This window comes from Oncorhynchus clarkii, chromosome 9, assembly GCF_045791955.1.
Source record: "Oncorhynchus clarkii lewisi isolate Uvic-CL-2024 chromosome 9, UVic_Ocla_1.0, whole genome shotgun sequence".
Classification (NCBI taxonomy): Eukaryota; Metazoa; Chordata; class Actinopteri; order Salmoniformes; family Salmonidae; genus Oncorhynchus; species Oncorhynchus clarkii.
Window position 1 is genome coordinate 49,176,198 of NC_092155.1, and position 19,442 is coordinate 49,195,639.

A 19,442-nucleotide genomic window follows, 5' to 3' on the forward strand; every position below is an offset into this window, starting at 1 on the left:
ACCGGACACCATTGCGCTCCTCCACCAGGGCGCTCTATCCTCTGAAGGAATGATATTGGTCACACCAGAAAAGGCGGTGAATTCGCGCGTATTTCTTATTAACTTGCCTTTAAGACTGGTCGTTCCCATTGTACATGAATGCATTAATAATAGTATGTGATATTTTACAGGTTGCCTCACTTAACTTACTTTCTGACTCGCTTAACTTCCTGCATATCCAAATATAACATTTAGCCTATAGGCATACTTTGTTAGTTGCTGCTGCCATATAAAGAAGGAAGGACTCAATAAACTCCCTCTGGGCCTGCCGGGTGGGTGTGTGCTCGAGCTCTGTCCAGCTTCATTTCTGTTTACACCAGTACAGGCTCACTTCTTGGCGGCCTGCACGCCTCCTCACCTCTGGAGAATGGAGCGCGGCCCAGTGCACGACCCGGCCTGCCAGCGGGGATTTACTGATTGGCGCTCTGCCCGGCTGCAAGCAGTCTAGTTCGCTCGGTTCTCACGACCCCAGCACCACAAAGGCATCTCTGAACTATTAACTTAGACACGCAGGCACAAGGAACAAGGAACAGCCGCAGAGCCCACACACTGCCAACTTGTGTTTCAGTTATGCCTCTGTGCAGAAGCAGCCTGTTATACATTGCTGGCTGGAAGTTTCAGAATGCCATTTTCGGAGAGTGTCATTGAAGGGGCACCGAGAGAAAAGTAAAAAAGAAACTACATAAATGAACAAAACACAAATTTCATGGTTATTGTCATATACAGTTAAACGGTCAAACAGGCATCATCCCCAGTCCATCCCGAGTCCATGAGATACCAACTTCTCATTATTAGATATGGAGAAGCTAAAATTGAACATTTTACGCACGATAAGTTGTATTGGCAATCCAATTGGAAAAATAGGTGCTCTAATAACATTATTATAGGCTATAGTGAAAAGATATGTTCATGTACTTTCGAGTCCAAATGCTCAACATAAATAGTTTTAAAAAAATGCTGCCAAAACGCATTCATTCTATTATGGACATAATATTGGACTTTACGTGCACTCGCACTGGCGTGAGTCGATTGGTGAGCCTATCTGACCAGCGGTAAAGCGGGCCTGTCATGCCAAATAGTGTCCCCCGCCCAAATAGTGTCCTACTCTGCGTCACAATGGGATTCTATTGCTAGGGCTGTTGACAAACTTGCACAAGTCTAACCGGATTACGTAACGAACCAAAGCGTCCGTTTCTATGCTGGTTGCTTGTCTCTATTTTACCTCGTAGCGGTAGCGAAGGCAGGAGGACGCTGATAGTTCTAGTTCTATTTCACCTCAAGCGCTCTCTCAGTCCGCGCAAAAGGATTACCTCACAATTGCTCTCCAATGACGGTGTTTTTGACCGTGACAACCTGCTGACTACATGCTGCTTCAGAGGACCGAAAAGACTGGAAAGAGAACACTCTTTCTGTATTTGGCATGACATGCCCTCTGAATGCAAGTGGCTGACACATGCCGCCCGCCACAGCAGCACGTCCCCCAGTTCCGGAACGCACTCACTGGGGAAAGATACGTTTACATCCAGGGATAACATGGAGAAGGACGGAGAGAGAGGGAGAGAGGGGGGAGAGAGAGAAAGAGAGAGAGAGAGAGAGAGAGAGAGAGAGAGGGGGCGAGAGAGAGGGGCGAGAGAGAGAGGGGGCGAGAGAGAGAGGGGAGAGAGAGAGAGAGAGAGAGGGCGAGAGAGAGAGAGAGTTTGGATTGGCTGGAGAGATGAGGGTGCTATTTTGTTTCATTCAGGAGTTATTTGGAACATGAATCCATACTTCAAAAGGAAATTTCGAATTTAACATGTATTATGTCAATTCAAAGTCATGAGGTCCAAGAGAACTGCTTTGATCAATTCAACTCTTCCATCCAATTTATCCGCCAAGGCACTAAACTCCCCATTTTCCCTCGTTTTCCGCTATTCACTTATGCCTACATGGGTTAACTGAACAATGGTTGCACAAAAGGAAGCGAGGATCCTTCCATATTCTCATTTCAGCGAGGCAATCTGTTAGTGACATTAACCCCAAAGCGCATTTCCCAGGCTCATGAATAGGGTTTTAGACTTCTTAGAGATCCCGCTGCATACAGGATGAGACCCCTTTCAAACTTGTAATTACCTTTTTGCAAAAGAAAAAATACACCCCCGCCATTGTCATTTCAACCCATTCTGCATTTTAGAGGACACCGGAATGACTAACTTCCCGCCACAGTTAAGAAAAATTGTAAACAAGTGAATTGTCAGGACTTTCACCATCCTATCTCACTAGGGATGAAGATTACAGGGTCGTTTTTGGCCTATCTAGCCTGCACTGATATGAGCCTAGACCCTGACAGACTATATCTGATGTTCAACTGGCTATTCAACTTACACACTAAACAAGAAGATAGCCTACTTAATATTTACTTTTACACATGGCCCTTATAGAAACAAGAAATCCTAAACCTGTATAACTATGTTCTAAGTGTAAAGTAACTAAGTAAAAATACTTTGAAGTAGCCTACTATTTATCGTTTTGGGGGTATCTGTAATTTACTATTTATATTTGACAACTTTTACTCCACTACATTCCTAAAGAAAATGTGAACTTTTTACTCTTTTTACTTACATTTCGAATGCTCAGCTGGACAGGAAAATGGTCCAAGTCACGCGTTAATCAAGATAACATGTGTTCATCCCTACTGCCTCTGATCTGGCTGACTCACTAAACACAAATGCTTCGTTTGTAAATTATACCTGAGTGTTGGATAGCCCTCGGCTATATTTAAAAAAAAAGTGCTCTCTGGTTTTCTTAATATAAGGCATTTTAAACGATTTATAGCATTTACTTTTATGTTTGATACTTAAGCATATTTAAAGCCAGATAGCCTACCTTTAGTCAAGTAGTTTTAAACTTTTACTTGAGTCATTTTCTATTAAGGTATCTTTACTTTTACTAAAGTATGACAATTGGGTACTTTTTTCACCACTGTAAGGGTTATAGCAGTGATATGGAAGTGAAGACAACATTGTTAATTTCTGACAACTGATTTATTAGGTCAATGGGCCACTGCCCAACATCAATTTCCAAACATAAACGACAAACAATATAAAAACACACAGCTTTGGTATAACAATCAATATCAACTTTGTACAAAACTAAATATTTCCATAAAAAGTACTTCATCACAAACATTTGAATAAATCTTCCATTGCATGGACACCATATTTATCACCAACATCCAAATTTTGGAATCAGCCAATAACTTAAACAAACGTTTACCGTGTCCAACAAATTAAACGATGTCCCCTAGAACGGAACTATTTACTTAATGAAAATAACTTTCATTATTGTAGAGTCCATTTCAACCAAACTACCAGGGTCGCCAAACAGCCTCCGTGCTCTCCGAACCAGTGCTGACACCGACAGGGCTGACCGCCTGAGAAACACCGACGAATGATGTCATCCCATGGACTGGGGATGATGCTGTTGGCGCAGAGCTGCAGTGGACAGGACTGGCGTTAATCGACATAGGTACACCTGCGTTAGCATACAGAGGGATGACTGGGGTTGATGCTGAGGCGAATGCAGGGTTGGGAATAAGAAAAGCAAACTGTCCATCGGTGGCAGGCACAAGCTGGAACCCCCCGAAAACTTTTGAAGACAAGGCTTCCACGGTGCTGAGTTTGGAACCCATAGTGACACTGCTGGGCACGGTAGAAGGTAGCTGCACGTGAAGAGGCTGCGCAAGGTGAGCCTGTTGAGTTGGGGTTGGCTGTGAGTAGTTCATTGCGATCATCTGGCCTAGGGAACCTGACAGGTGGTTGAGAAGCCGCGACTTCACCTCCGTGTTCACCCCCTCGCTGGTGGACAAGAAGCGAGTGACCTCGTTCATGCATTCGTTGAATCCCGCCCGGTATTTACTGAGGACAGTATTGTCTGCTGACAACGCTGCTGAGGAAAAAGAAAATGAGAGCATTAGAAATCGTGTCTATTCGATGAAAATGTAAAAATGAAGTGTTGATCAGATGTCAAATTAGATATTCGCATTGCAATTTACCAGTCATCTGCACACGCTGTAAATTCCGTAAGTGCTTTACTGTCATTTCCAGAATATCGGCTTTCTCCAATTTAGAATGTCTGGAACTCTGTGGATAAGAACATAGCAAAGTTAAGGAGTGTGCATTAATACCACATTAAATCCCAGGAATAATGAACTAAACAGTCATTTTCAATTGTGAAATCACTTTGACTTACATCTTTTTTAAGTGCATCGAGGATGAGTGTCTTGAGTTGGCCAAGGCTTTCGTTTATCCTCGCTCTCCTACGTTTCTCCATGATTGGCTTTGAGGACTGCAAAATAAATGTTTTTGCATGTTCATGGATAATTGCATGTTCATGGATAATTCTGAGTATCTCAAGTAAAATGTCGTTAGCCTACTTACAGTTTAATTTGCAACAACATTAGCCTAGCATAGCAGGTCTATGCGAATTATTTAGATTCATTTTAAATCCATAGGCAGTTTTAGAAGTGTACCTTTCTATGCTCGCTGGCATTCTTGGGTTTGTCTGGAGTATGGGAAGCATTTGCAGGTGCACCAGCAATAGGGGATGCCGTTTGTTTCTCCATGGTGTCGGCTGGCATTTTGGATTAAATGACCTCCTCCGGCAGATAGAAAAAATATATCCTTTTGGAGATGTTGGAAAATATTTCTGCTTCTTTATGTTTAGATCAAATTGTAACCAGTGTGAAAGATATCCTACGACAGTCACGCAGAAGTGAGCAAGTCCCACTGATCAGCTGTATCACTCGCGAGTATAAGAGAGTGCGCTGTGCCAAGCTACGTTGGGCAGGTCGAGTCTGCTCTGCTGCCGACACACGCCAGCCGTACTTATAGACGGTTCGCATGCTCCCAGTTCGTGTGAAACCCTCTCTGCATTCTTTCCCACACTCGTCTCAGCCAATGGGCGTGCGGACTCACCCATTGGGCGCGGGGCAGACTGCTGATTGGACAACACCCCCGCGGGCTGTCAGTCACGCGCTGCTCAATCGGCACTGGAGGGACAAACAACAAAGCGGCGAGTGCAGTCGGTCTGTCTGTGAAGTGATAAGGCGAATTGGGGGAATGCGCTGGCGGTTTGCTTCCAACTTCTTCATACCCTTAAAAAAATGTATGCTTTTTGTGTTCACAAATATTCACGATGCTTAAAGATACTGTATTTTACAAAGCCTCACGTTGCTAATACTATGTTGATATAAATAGCCTACCTTTGAAATAATGTTGCATGTGTATTTTTTCAATAGTTTCTATAGGCCGATCCCAAATGTCAAAAATAAATACTTTTTTCCCAATGGGACGAAGGCAAGACTATAGCCTACATTCAAAAACTGTGTGTAGGTTTATACTAAAGTACCCAATAAATACATTTAGACTATTTTAATATTCACTGATGCAAATGCTTAAAATGCATCTATATTTGGATAAACATGAGGGTTGTAATAACTATACATTAATACTTCAATGATATAGGTTAATATTTCAGTATAGCTGTTCACTTCGTCTTAACCTATTAATTATTAGTATTAATATTTTATCAGTAGTTAGGCCTAATCCAGAGATCCAATTGCGCCTCAGAACAACAACTGTAATGGCACGCGAGGCTGTTTGCAGGGGCACGCAGTCAACCAATGGCAGGCTGCCACTTTATGCAGATCTAACTGAGCTACGTCTTATTGGCTGTATGAACATCTAAGTGCCAATCATTCCAGCGCGGAAGCTGTGAAGGGTGCGGAGGAAGAGCGATGCGACGTCTGTCCGCTTGCCAGTCGCACTGTGTGCGCCTGCTCAGTACACTTGAGCCTCCACTGAGCACGTGCCGAAACGGATTTCCCTTATTACAGCCTAGAGGGGGACTTTTCATTGGATCCTTGGGACGTCCCTACCCTATTGAAGTTGACGCTGAAAATGATTCGGGCTAGATAAGGGTTATGGTTAGGGTAAGGGTTATGATTAGGATTTAGTGTAGGGACGTCCCAGGGATCTCAGATAGCACTGACCCTTTTCTTCCCGAACTCGTTAATTCCTCTATGGAGAATGGAAGCCATTTGGCTAAGGGTTATGATTAGGGTTTCGTGTAGGGACGTACCAAGGATCTCAGATAGCACTCACCCTTTTCTTCCCGAACTCGTTAATTCCTCTATGGAGAATGGAAGCCATTTGGCCTAGGCTACAAAACAATGCAGGTCACACAACACATTGAAAGCAGAAATATAATAACAGAAAATAATAGTATTATGTAATAACCTTACATAATAGCATAAGTAATATATAACTTTTGAAATTTTCAACGATAATGTGGTGAGAGCCTGAGTTTGAAGGAAAAGGGCGCCATCTACTGACTAATTTCTTCTGGTTTCTCAAATCCAGAACTGACAACAGCGAGGTATGTGCCGTTGACCATAGATGTTCAGCGGTTTACCACTCAAACGAAGAGTGTAATGAATTATCAACAGCTAGGCTATAGGCCTAATCATGGATGACTGGCATGAGAATGACTATAATGTGTTCTTTTTTTAGCAAACATTTCTTAGATGGGGGGAGTACAGCTTGTTTTTGTGCATTCAGTACTTATTGGTTACATAATTAATTAATTAATGAAACATCGCAAGAGGGAAAGGAAGCACCCTATATTTGATGTCGACAAGTAAGCCTATCACTTGTCTACAGTGTATGTATACCACAGATGTATTTCTGACGAACTCCACACATGCTCACAAAGAATGTGCTTCTGCTTACATTGGCCACAAGGTGGCACAGTGAAGCCCAACTCACTAGTTGAATCATTACAATTATGATAAATACTGTATACCCCGCTAACAGGCCCAGATTCTTGTGGATTTAACAGAGTAATGGGCAATTCCATGGTAACATAGTGCCACCAAGACTCTGATCTTTCACCTTGAAATGTATGTGAAACAAAAACCAATGATTTTAAAGTTAAACAAACTATATAAATGAATGCACAAGTACAACTTTTAACAATTTCCATAGAACATTTAAAAAAAACATTTACTTGAACAACATTGCGGATGCAAAGTTTGGTAACAGAATTACGGTTTGTGTTGTTTGTACCATTGTTCTGTTACCAAACTTTGTATCTGCACTTTGCAATCATTGTTTTTTGTTTGACATAGATTTTAAAGGGAAAAATTGGAGTCTTATAGTGTCACACTGTTACTGTGGAATTACCCTAATCTTAAAACCCCTGTCTGAGTCCATGATCCAGAGTTCACCACAAGTTTATTGACAAGTACCAAATGTAATAAAAGTTTGTTAAGCCTTAGTCCTGCATATTCTCTGGCCTGGTGTCGTATCAGTCATTGTTCATGAGCTCTAGTCCTCGGTGGGTGAGCTCTGCCAGAGCATGTTGGACACTTGTTTACCCGGGATCCCCAAGTCTCAAGGGCCAGCTGTGTGTACTTGAGCTCACGTTTACTTAATTTGCTTTGGGATCAGAGCAAATGATGCATACCTAGTTCTATGGGGTTTGTTGGGAGAGCATAGGTTTCCCACTACCACTGCCCCCTATTGTAGTGGTATGCATTGACATGTTTAGGGATTTTATTTGTGTGATTGGATGTTGTTGGATGACAACCCATTTTTCTGGTCTGGATTCGCTCTATAATCTTTTTTTTTTTTTACTCTGACAATTCAAGAGATCAAATGATTCAAAGGCATTTCAGTTGACTAGCGAAGGGCAACTTGAAAAAAATTAACATCCATAATTCTGTCCACGTTCCGGAATTTCAAACTTGGAAGTCTTTGTGGTGCACAACAAAGAAAACAGGAATCCCCTTCCAACTGGTTGAAACATTCCAAATGCCTCCCATCATTATTACATCCTTGAAACACTTGTGGACACTGACAATACCATGCAGCGGAATGCAGAGTACAGGAATCACTGTTGAGAGCTGATCTAGCCTACATTCATCAAACAAGTAAAGCGAAAGTACTTGCTGTTTGACTTAAGTTTATGAGGGAGTGAAGAGAAGCCGGGGAGATGAAAAGACCAAAGGGAAGGGGCTGTGTTTGCAGATTTATCACAGTCCAGTAGGCTGTTGTCCGGCTTCAGAGTGAGCTCAACAGCTCCTTTTCACCGGCGCCTGGTTAGTTTGTCATTGGGTAATGAGCCACCCTCTGCTCTCCCCCAAATCCGTGTGCAGAATGCAGAAAATAGAGTCAATTATATCTGTATTAGCTGCTGTTGGCCAGCCAATCCCCTCGCATACTCTTTAATTGCAGTTCTCATAATTGTGTTTACTATGGTCAATCCTCGCACAAGGCAGCAACGATGCCTGCAAAGGTGACTTGTGTTCTTCCTCCAGATGACTACTGTGGCTACTTTACAAGGTCCAAAACACCAGGCAAAACAGAGAAATACTGTTAAACATAGATTATCACGCTCTAGGTGTCCAATGTTAGATAACTTCCCAGGCCAATTTCTCAACTTTTAGTAATAAGTTATGATGAACTGATCCTTTGTGTTTGTAGAATATGATTGACAGAGTACTTGCAGCTGGAAAGATTGACATCAGTTTTGAGAGTCCAGGTGTAGTTTATTGTCTTAAGGTTTGTTATGTACACATTTTTTTTTTAAAGCCTCCACGTTTTTTGTTGTTGTTGAAAGCCCATAGAAATGAAAGACGCTCATGTTTGCTCAAAATAAATACATTTTGACAGCAGCATCTTGGTAAGTGTTTATATAATTCAAGGAAAAGTGCCAAAAGAGGATGCAGACAGCACCATTAACGATTTACTCATATACAAAGGACTTGAATCAGCCAAACATAGCCACCTACAGCAGTGCAGCTACTGATTTATTGTTAAATGTATACTAAGCACATGCACAGACAGAACACTTATCCACCTAAGATATTATTGTTGCTAGGGATTTCTTCCTATTTGGAATAACTTGATGTATTAAACGTTTTGTATAGGTATTAAAACACCTTGTTTCCCTGGTCTTGATTTTCTTGTTTGATGATGTGTTACTAGCTCTGTTAGGGGTTTTATAAGTTGTCAAAAAATGTATTAATTCATATAAAGCGGGTGATATTTCTCATAGCGTGAAAGGGGGTGGCTGCATTCAAAGACGTCAAAGCAGAATGTTAGCACCACAAACGTGACAGAGTGGTGTTTTTCATGAACTTTCACCTTATTCTTTCTTAATCTCATTACTCCCTTTATTGTTCACGTATCTGAAAAAAAAACTTGGATCAATTATATTTGCTTCGCTTTTTAAGCAGTTTGTTGTCATTTTGCCATCTGCAGACCAGCATGTCTAGTATAATGTGATGTATTCACAGAGCCTCAGTTTTCTGAGCAAAGAGAGACCCCTTTCTCTCGCTTCTTAGCCCAATTCATGGCTTTCTTCTCCCTTTTAAGTGGGCTGTTGATGAGGTTAGCCTAATCAGATTAAGTCAACTCACATTGGTCGCCGCAGTTTGTTTTCCTTCCAAAGGCGTCCTGACATCTCCTATACTTTTTCTTTATCCTCATTTTTTTTGGGGGGGGTGGCACTTTTCATCAAGGCTTCCACCAATTTCCACCAAGTCCTTTGAGCACAGATTCCAATGGACTCCTTTATAAACCTCTGTACCTCAATGATATAGGTTATTTAGAATGGGTCACTAAACTGAAATACTTTGGGGGAGTGCATTAAAGTTGTTCAATGATGCATTTGGGAATTTCCACTGGTGTCTGTGTAAAGAGGCTGAACGCCACAGATTAGCAATACAAAAAACACCAAATTCAATTCTGGAAATCACTGGAACCTTTAATTTGATTCCCAAATAAATGTTTGAAGGATGTTGTATTAACTACAATTCTTAATGCAATCTTCCCTGATTTCAAGACACAGAGAGAGGACCAACGTTTTCACAGCAAGTTAACTAGTCTTTTAGTGCAATAAGCATCCATTGTTTATATTGCATTAATAGATGTAAATACTACGCCCACTGAATTTAAACATCTACAATTATCCAATTCATCATTCATTATTTTGTAAAAAAATTGAATGTTTCTGTAGATCCCTTAGGGACTTCATCTGAGTTCTAAACTTTCCCTATTTTTCAATGTGCTAGCCATAGACCCGTTTTGTCACCAAAGGACAATGTTAGTTCAACAAAAAATATATTCTTGTAATAGCAGTGTGAATTACTCTGTTTGGTTAATCGTCCAATATGCCTATAAAATATAAATGTTTATTTTAGAGAAGACATTGCAATAAATGTCTGTCAAATTATTTAACTCAACATTGATAATTTTTAGAGGAGGTATTCCTGGTATTTGAACCTTGAGCTGAGATGCCCAGTTGAACAGACATTCCCCTATCTATAACCGTACATCTCTGTTGTTCTCATCAGTGGTGTGCCGTAACTTGATTCTCCCGCTAATAGCATGCTTACAAAGACAATGAGTACAATCAGTACAGAAGACGCCTTTTCATGAGACTTAAGAGGCCTCCCTTGAGAAAAGACATGGCAGCCCACTGAGTGAATGGTGACTGTGGAACCATTTAAAGTTAATGGATCTGAGAGTTTGTTGCCATAATTACATTATAGGGTTTCAGAAGCCCTTTGAATTCCACACTTACAGTTTGGGCACACCACTGCCCTTCATTCACATCAGCGCTCTGAACTGGAAATCACTATTCGAGATATTGCCCTCTTGAGCACTGTTGAACTAGGTTGCCCTCCATGCAATGGGGCAACCCCCTCTCCCTCCTGCCTGCAAATTCCAAGTTAAAAGAGAGGGTGGGAACGACAAAGACTATGGATCAAACACTGAGGGCAAAGCAGATCGGAAATCTAATTATTACAAAGGCATGTGTCAAATATAACTACTGTTTGAGGCCATCTACAGTACATGGCATGCCTCTTCCCAATGCTGCTGCTACACATGGGAAATTGCAATAATGGCATTGTGCTGAGACTCAGATTTTTCACTTTAAAATGTACACTACAGTTCAAAAGTTATGGGTCACTTGTCCTTGTTTTTGAAAGAAAAGCACATTTTTGTCCATTAAAATAACATGAAATTTATCAGAAATATAGTTTAACCACCTAACTGAGGAACTCAATTTAACCTTGCACAATACCATAGATGCCTAAAAACGAAAAACATTTATCATAAGAAACTAGCTCCCTGGTATACTGACAATTCCCGAGCTCTGAAGCAAGCTTCTAGAAAATTGGAACGGAAATGGCGCCACACCAAACTGGAAGTCTTCCGACTAGCTTGGAAAGACAGTACCGTGCAGTATCGAAGAGCCCTTACTGATGCGTGATCATTCTATTTTTCCAACTTAATTGAGGAAAATAAGAACAATTCAAAATTGATTTTTGATACTGTTGCAAAGCTAACTAAAAAGCAGCATTCCCCAAGAGAGGATGGCTTTCACTTCAGCAGTAATAAATTCATGAACTTCTTTGAGGAAAAGATCATGATTATTAGAAAGCAAATGACGGACTCCTTTTTAAATCTGCGTATTCCTTCAAAGCTCAGTTGTCCTGAGTCTGCACAGCTCTGCCAGGACCTAGGATCAAGAGAGACACTCAAGTGTTTTAGTACTATATCTCTTGACACAATGATGAAAATAATCATGGCCTCTAAACCTTCAAGCTGCATACTGGACCTTATTCCAACTAAACTACTGAAAGAGCTGCTTCCTGTGCTTGGCCCTCCTATGTTGAACATAATAAACTGCTCTCTATCCACCGGATGTGTACCAAACTCACTAAAAGTGGCAGTAATAAAGCCTCTCTTGAAAAAGCCAAACCTTGCCCCAGAAAATATTTTAAAAACTATCGGCCTATATCGAATCTTCCATTCCTCTCAAACATTTTAGAAAAGGCTGTTGCGCAGCAACTCACTGCCTTCCTGAAGACAAACAATGTATACGAAATGCTTCATTCTGGTTTTAGACCCCATCATAGCACTGAGACTGCACTTGTGAGTCTTTTAATGGCATCAGACCGAGGCTTTGCATCTGTCTTCGTGCTCCTAGACCTTAGTGCTGCTTTTGATACCATCGATCACCACATTCTTTTAGAGAGATTGGAAACCGAAATTGGTCTACACGGACAAGTTCTGGCCTGGTTTAGATCTATCAGTTTGTCTCTGTGAATGGTTTGTCCTCTGACAAATCAACTGTAAATTTCGGTGTTCCTCAAGGTTCCGTTATAGGACCACTATTGTTTTCACTATATATTTTACCTCTTGGGGATGTCATTCGAAAACATAATGTTAAATTTCACTGCTATGCGGATGACACGCAGCTGTACATTTCAATGAAACATGGTGAAGCCCCAAAATTGCCCTCGCTAGAAGCCTGTGTTTCAGACATAAGGAAGTGGATGGCTGCAAACGTTCTACTTTTAAACTCAGACAAAACAGAGATGCTTGTTCTAGGTCTCGAGAAACAAAGAGATCTTCTGTTGAATCTGACAATTAATATATATTTTTAATAATATGTTTATTATTTTCCAATAAAAAATCTAATAAAAAATGCAGCAATACAAACTGTTGAATGGGATGGCCAATTTAGAGGACAAAACAAAACTTAACTCACACATACACAAAATAAAACAAAATCCTATTAGGTGGTACATGTATAAGAAGACAGCATATAGTCATTACAAGCAGTGTAGTTAAGCCCAAAATAAATATTGAGTGGAGTACAGCACAGAGTAGCAGCAGATCGTCAACCCAGTTATGAAGCGGGACTAGACCATTTATCCAGTATCGGCTGCCATATTTTGTAAAACATTGGACTTCTATTGGAGGTATTGTATCAAATATTTTCCATATGTATTACATTCCCTAAATCCCGTAACCACTTTTCAAAGGTAGGTACAGTCTCCAATTTCCAAAATTGCAATATGAGCCTTTTGGCTAATAGAGTACAAAGAGAGACAGCCATCCCTTCGTGGTTATTCCCATCAACTGTACCAAACAGAGCGATCAATGGGTCTGGGGCTAGAACTCTATCAAAGGATCTAGATAAGTTATCAAAAATGAGAGCCCAGTAAGCATGTAACTTAGGACATGTCCAGAGTAAGTGGGTCAACGTCCCCTCATCCTGCTTGCACCTCTCACACAGTGGTAAGTCCGGGAATATTTTATGCAGTTTTACTTTTGAGTAATGTAACCTGTGTATCACCTTAAACTGTACAAGGTTGTGTCTGGCATTCACTGAATTGTGGTTTATATTCCTGAGACCTTCTACCCAGTCCTCATCTGAGATTTCTGAACCAAGTTCTTGTTCCCAAGCCCTTTTAATGGTGTTTGTGGATACCTCTATGTGGGCCTGTAGCACATCATACAGTCTAGAGACCGACCCTTTTGAATGGGGTTTGACAAGGATCAAGCTATCTAATGTAGGACTATTTGGCTTCATGCCATACTGTGGGATATGTGTCCTTACGAAATTCCTGATTTGGAGGTATCTGAAAAAATGTGTTGTTGGCATGTTGAACTTTCCCTGTAATTGTTGAAATGAAGCTAACTCACCATCTATGTATAGATTACCAATTGTTGTGAGCCCCTTCTCCCTCCACTGTGAAAACACCACATCATCCAATGCAGGGTGGAAAGCATGATTCAGGCAAATTGGGCGGTCAATGTATACAGTGGGTATGTTAAGAAAATACCTAATCTGTTTCCAGATCCTAAGCGTATGGGTTAGAGTGATAAGTGGATTTTTTCACATATGATGGGCTATTAACAAGTGCAGGGAGTGAGGAACGTTGACAGGAGGCCTGCTCAATCAAAAGCCATGAAGGCATATCCTTCTGTCTCATCGCAGGTGAACTTTCCCTCCAGAAAGACACAATGTTCAGATTAGCAGCCCAATAATACAGTTTAAAGTGAGAAAGGCCAAAGCCCCCCTCTATCTTGTACTTGCATAAAAGCTTCTTTGAAATTCTGGCTGCCTTGTTATCCCATAAAAATGGAGTTACTATTGAATCCAGTTTCTTAAAATAGCTTTGTGGTATGAAATTGGGTAGACATTGGAAGAGGTAAAGAAACCTGGGTAGGACAACCGTTTTAGTAGCGTTTATACGACCAACCAAGGAGATAGACAGAGCTTTCCAAAAATCTATATTTTGTTTACACTGATATATTTTCATGTCCCAATTCGCGTTCAATAGCTGATCAAGGTCTCTTGTCACTACAATGCCAAGGCTTGTGAACTTGTCCATCACTGTTCTAAACGGGGTAGATTGCAGAAATTGCATATCCACAGGCCGTGATATTGGCATCAACTCACATTTTTGCCAGTTTATCTTGTAGCCAGAGAATGAGCCAAATGTGTTTATCAAGTTATGTAAGGGTGGAATAGAAGTTTTAGGCTTGGACAAAAACAAAAGAAAATCGTCTGCATATAGGGACATTTTGTGCTGTGTGTCCTTTATTTTAACAGAAGCTATATCGGCACATGCCCGAATGCGAGTAGCAAGGGGTTCCATGGCTATAGCGAAGAGAGCAGGCGAAATAGGGCACCCCTGTCGGCACCCCTTGAACAAGCGGAATGACTGCAACATTTCTTGATTGGTTACCACGGACGCCATTGGGTGTGCATAAATAATTCTTATCCAATTAATAAATTCCTTTCCAAACCCAAAGTGCTCCAGAACCAACATCATATACTTCCACTCAATCCGATCAAACGCCTTCTCTGCATCAAGAGCTATTACCACTGCCTCAACCTTATGATCGTGATACATTACGTTGAAAAGGCGTCTCAAATTGTAGTATATATGTCGGCCCGGGATAAAACCTGTCTGGTCAGGGTGTATGATGTCGGAAATATATGTTTTCAATCGGTTTGCCAATATCTTTGTCAACACCTTGTTTTCTATGGGGAGTAACGACACGGGGCGATAAGACGACATCTCCATGGAATCTGTCACGTTCTGACCATAGTTCTTTTGTATGTTCTTTGTTTTAGTGTGGTCAGGGCGTGAGTTGGGTGGGCAGTCTATGTTTTCTGTTTCTATGTGGGGTTTCTTGTTTGGCCTGATTTGGTTCTCAATCAGAGGCAGGTGTTAGTCAATGTCTCTGATTGGGAACCATATTTAGGTAGCCTGTTTTCTGTTGGGGTTTGTGGGTGGTTGTTTTCAGTCTTTGTGTGTCTGCACCAGATATAACTGTTTCGGTTGTCACTTTTGTAGTTTTGTATTTGAAATGTACAGTTTTTGATTATTATTAAATTAAGATGAACACTAACCATGCTGCGCTTTGGTCCTCTCTATCTCCAGACGACAACCATTACAGAACCACCCACCAAAAAAGGACCAAGCAGCGTGGTAACAGGCAGCGGAAGCAGGAGCAACGCAAGAATGAGGAATGGACATGGGAGGACGAGTTGGACGGCAAAGGACCCTGGGCAGAGCTAGGGGAATATCGCCGCCCCAAAGCAGAGCTGGAGGCAGCAAAAGCAGAGAGGCGGCATTATGAGGAGCTAGCACAGCAGAGCGGCTGGAAGCCCGAGAGGCAGCCCCAAAAATGTATTGGGGGTGGCACACGGGGAGTGTGGCGAGTTCAGGTAGGAGACCTGCGCCAACTTCCCGTGCTTACCGTAAGGAGCCGCAGTCGGCGAAGTTGAGGAGTGAGTCTGAGAATGTTGAGGAGTTATTGGACAAATTGGAGGAGAGAGAATGGAGGGGAGATTATGAGACATTCGAGGAGTTGTTGATAAAATTGGAGGAAAGTGAAGAGAGAGAGCTGTTGGTTTGGCGTAGTATGCACAGCATTCGCCCCGAGGAGCGTGTTAGCTGTCTGATGCCACATGTGTCAGTTCCTAGTACTCATCCTGAAACATGTGTTAAAGTTCCAGAACAATTGATGCTGGCTATACACACCAGGTCTCCAGAGTACCTTCACAACCCGGGGTGTTCTGTTCCTGCTCCCCGCACTTGCCCAGAGGTGCGTGTTCCCAGTCCGGTACTACCAGTTCCGGTATCACGCACCAGGCCACCAGTGCGCCTTCAGAGCCCAGTACTCCCTGTTCCTGCTCCTCGCACTCGCCTGAGGTGCGTGTCCCCAGCCCGGTACCACCAGTGCCGGCACCACGCACCAGGCCTACAGTGCGCCTCGTCTGTCCTGAGCCGCCAGAGTCTCTCGTCTGTCCTGAGCCGCCAGAGTCTCTCGTCTGTCCTGAGCCGCCAGAGTCTCCCGTCTGTCCTGAGCCGCCAGAGTCTCCCGTCTGTCCTGAGCCGCCAGAGTCTCCCGTCTGTCCTGAGCCGCCAGAGTCTCCCGTCTGTCCTGAGCCGCCAGAGTTTCCCATCTGTCCTGAGCCGCCAGTCTGTCCTAAGCCGCCAGAGTCTCCCGTCTGTCCTGAGCCGCCAGAGTCTCCCATCTGTCCTGAGCCGCCAGAGTCTCCCGTCTGTCCTGAGCCGCCAGAGTCTCCCGTCTGTCCTGAGCCGCCAGAGTCTCCCGTCTGTCCTGAGCCGCCAGAGTCTCCCGTCTGTCCTGAGCCGCCAGAGTCTCCCGTCTGTCCTGAGCCGCCAGAGTCTCCCGTCTGTCCTGAGCCTCCAGAGTCTCCCGTCTGTCCTGAGCCGTCAGAGCCGCCAGCCAGCCAGGAGCCTCCAGAGCCGCCAGCCAGCCAGGAGCCTCCAGAGCCGCCAGCCAGCCAGGAGCCTCCAGAGCCGCCAGCCAGCCAGGAGTCGCCAGAGCCGCCAGCCAGCCAGGAGCCGCCAGAGCCGCCAGCCAGCCAGGAGCCTCCAGAGTCGCCAGCCAGCCAGGAGCTGCCAGAGCCGCCGTCCAGCCAGGAGCTGCCAGAGCCGTCAGTCAGCCAGGACCTGCCAGAGCCGTCGGTCAGCCAGGAGCTGCCAGAGCCGCCTGTCACGCCGGCAATGCCGGAATTGCTTTTCAGTCCGGAGCTGTCCTTCAGTCCGGAGTTGCCCTCAGTCCGGAGCTGCCCTTCAGTCCGGAGCTGCCCTTCAGTCCGGAGCTGCCCTTCAGTCCGGAGTTGCCCTTCAGTCCGGAGCTACCCCTCAGTCCGGAGCTGCCCCTCAGTCCGGAGCTGCCCCTCAGTCCGTAGCTGCCCCTCAGTCCGGAGGAGTTTGTTCAGCCCAGAGACGTCCTTCAGTCCAGAAGCGTCCTTCAGTCCAGAGGTGTCCCTCAGTCCTGTGGGCCCATTTATTAGGGTTCCCAGGCCAGGGTCGGCGGCGAGGGTCGCCGTTCCTAGGAGGCCACAGAAGCGGACTAAGACTATGGTGGAGTGGGGTCCACGTCCAGCGCCAGAGCCACCACCGCGGACAGATGCCCACCCAGACCCTCCCCTATAGGGTGGGGGGTGGGGTGGGGGGGGGGGGTACTGTCACGTTCTGACCATAGTTCTTTTGTATTTTCTTTGTTTTAGTGTGGTCAGGGCGTGAGTTGGGTGGGCAGTCTATGTTTTCTGTTTCTATGTGGGGTTTCTTGTTTGGCCTGATATGGTTCCCAATCAGAGGCATGTGTTAGTCATTGTCTCTGATTGGGAACCATATTTAGGTAGCCTGTTTTCTGTTGGGGTTGTGGGTGGTTGTTTTCAGTCTTTGTGTGTCTGCACCAGATAGAACTGTTTCGGTTGTCACTTTTGTAGTTTTGTATTTGAAGTGTTCAGTTTTTGATTATTATTAAATTAAGATGAACACTAACCATGCTGCGCTTTGGTCCTCTCTATCTCCAGACGACAATCGTTACAGAATCTCTGTCTTTTTTCAAGATCAGTACTATTGTAGCCTCATGCGGTGTTTGCAGGAGTTTGGCATATTCTTTGGATTGTTTAAACATTCGCAACATAAGTGGAGATAGACTGGCGCAGTACTTCTTATAGAATTCTATTACATATCCATCAGGCCCAGGGGCCTTGTTGTTTGGAAATTGTGCTATCGCTGTGTTAATTTCCTCTAAAGTTATCACTGCATCGAGTGCAGCAGCTTTCCCCCTGTCTAGTTTAGGAAGTTCACATTCAGTGAGAAAGCGTTCCATAGTTTGTGGATGAGTAGCATCGCATTTTGATTGGTATAGCTCTGAATAAAACTGCGCAAAGCATTTATTAACCTTAGCTCGTTTCACCACATGCCCTAAGCCATTACAGTTCCAGCTGACTATCTTTATTCCACCTGGTCTACTCTGTGCTCTGTCACTATGTGGCATTTCTTATTTTACAGTAAAATGTTGCTGTCATACAAAACCCAGAAGAAAAACGTCCCGCTGTGCGGGAGCTTGTCATGCTACCTGTATTAATAAACGTGAACATAGAACACAGACCCCATCCCCCGTCCCGTCCCTTTACTGAGTGACTTCCCCAAACGAAGCACTCCTTGGCTAACACACAAACCTTAGGGTGTCTAGACATACAGCTTGAACTAACTCGTTGTCTATAGATGCTCCGCATATACGCTAATATTAAATAACACTTAACACTTAACTCTCACGTTAAGGGGTGAGTGGCGCTAAAACATGATATGCTAAACAATGCTATATTAGCCACAACATCTCACCTATCATGTAAGTCCCAATTTTTGATCTTCTAATCGAAAAGACAGGCCGGAAATTCAAACACATTCCTGGCCTGTATTTGGCCATTTAGCCGGCTGACACAGCCGTCCTGTATCCTCAGCCAGGGAGCTTGCTTGTCAAGAACAGATCGGCCTCTTTTGGGTTGTCAAACGTACGTGTTGATCCTTCGACTGTCACCTTAAACCGGGCTGGGAAGAGGAATCCATATTGGATGTTGGCCTTCATTTGTTGCGTACCTCATCATACTCTTTCCGTTGGTTCCTCACCTCCATGGTAAGATCTGGGTAGAAAGACACCCTGGCTCCGTTGTAGTTAAGGGGGAACTTTTGACTAGCCAGCTTGAGGATGAGATCCCTGGTCTGGGAATAGTGCAACTGTACAATGAATGGCCTTGGTGGCCCGCCCTTGGCCGGCTTCGTTGCCTGAGATCTGTGTACGCGATCGATCAGGATGGCCGTTTTGAAGTGTTCACTCCCCAGCAATGCCTGTATCAGCTCCGAGACAAATTCAGTGGGTTTCCCTTTCTCAGTGTCCTCCCGGATCCCACATATTCGGATGTTCTGGCGTCTTGAATGCGACTCGAGCATTTCCAGTCAGGCTTTCAGGGTTTTGTTGTCATTTTTGAACGTTGCGCACTGTTTCTCTATGTCCTGTAGCCTGGCCTCGTGATCGACTGTCGTCTGCTCAACCTCATGCACCCTTCCCTTAGTTGCCTTCACAGTTTCGGCCAAAGTCCTAATACTCTTTGAGATATCAGCCAACCTTGTGTCCACCTTTTTGCTTAGTGAGTTTATGGCAGCCAGTATGTCACTTTGAGTAGGCTCTGTGGGGAACTCTTGGAAGCTAGCCTCTTCAGCT

The 19,442-nt window shown here is 43.7% G+C and overlaps 1 protein-coding gene across 2 annotated transcripts; it reads right to left on the reverse strand.

Annotated features, from left to right (window-relative positions):
* Positions 1 to 3,036: 3,036 nt before the first annotated feature.
* On the reverse strand, positions 3,037 to 4,903 carry LOC139417276 (transcription factor HES-4-B-like). 2 transcript variants are annotated; one of them, XM_071166536.1, is made up of 4 exons: positions 4,547 to 4,903; positions 4,267 to 4,362; positions 4,070 to 4,157; positions 3,037 to 3,963 (listed from the first exon to the last, which is right to left on the reverse strand). In XM_071166536.1, the coding sequence occupies exons 1-4, from the start codon at positions 4,652 to 4,654 to the stop codon at positions 3,383 to 3,385; spliced, it is 873 nt and encodes a 290-aa protein (XP_071022637.1). In that variant the 5' UTR covers positions 4,655 to 4,903; the 3' UTR covers positions 3,037 to 3,382. The 2 variants fall into 2 exon arrangements, with proteins under 2 accessions (XP_071022637.1, XP_071022638.1); XM_071166537.1 differs by having other exon boundaries at positions 3,044 to 3,960; positions 4,547 to 4,877.
* Between the last annotated feature and the right edge of the window lie 14,539 nt (positions 4,904 to 19,442).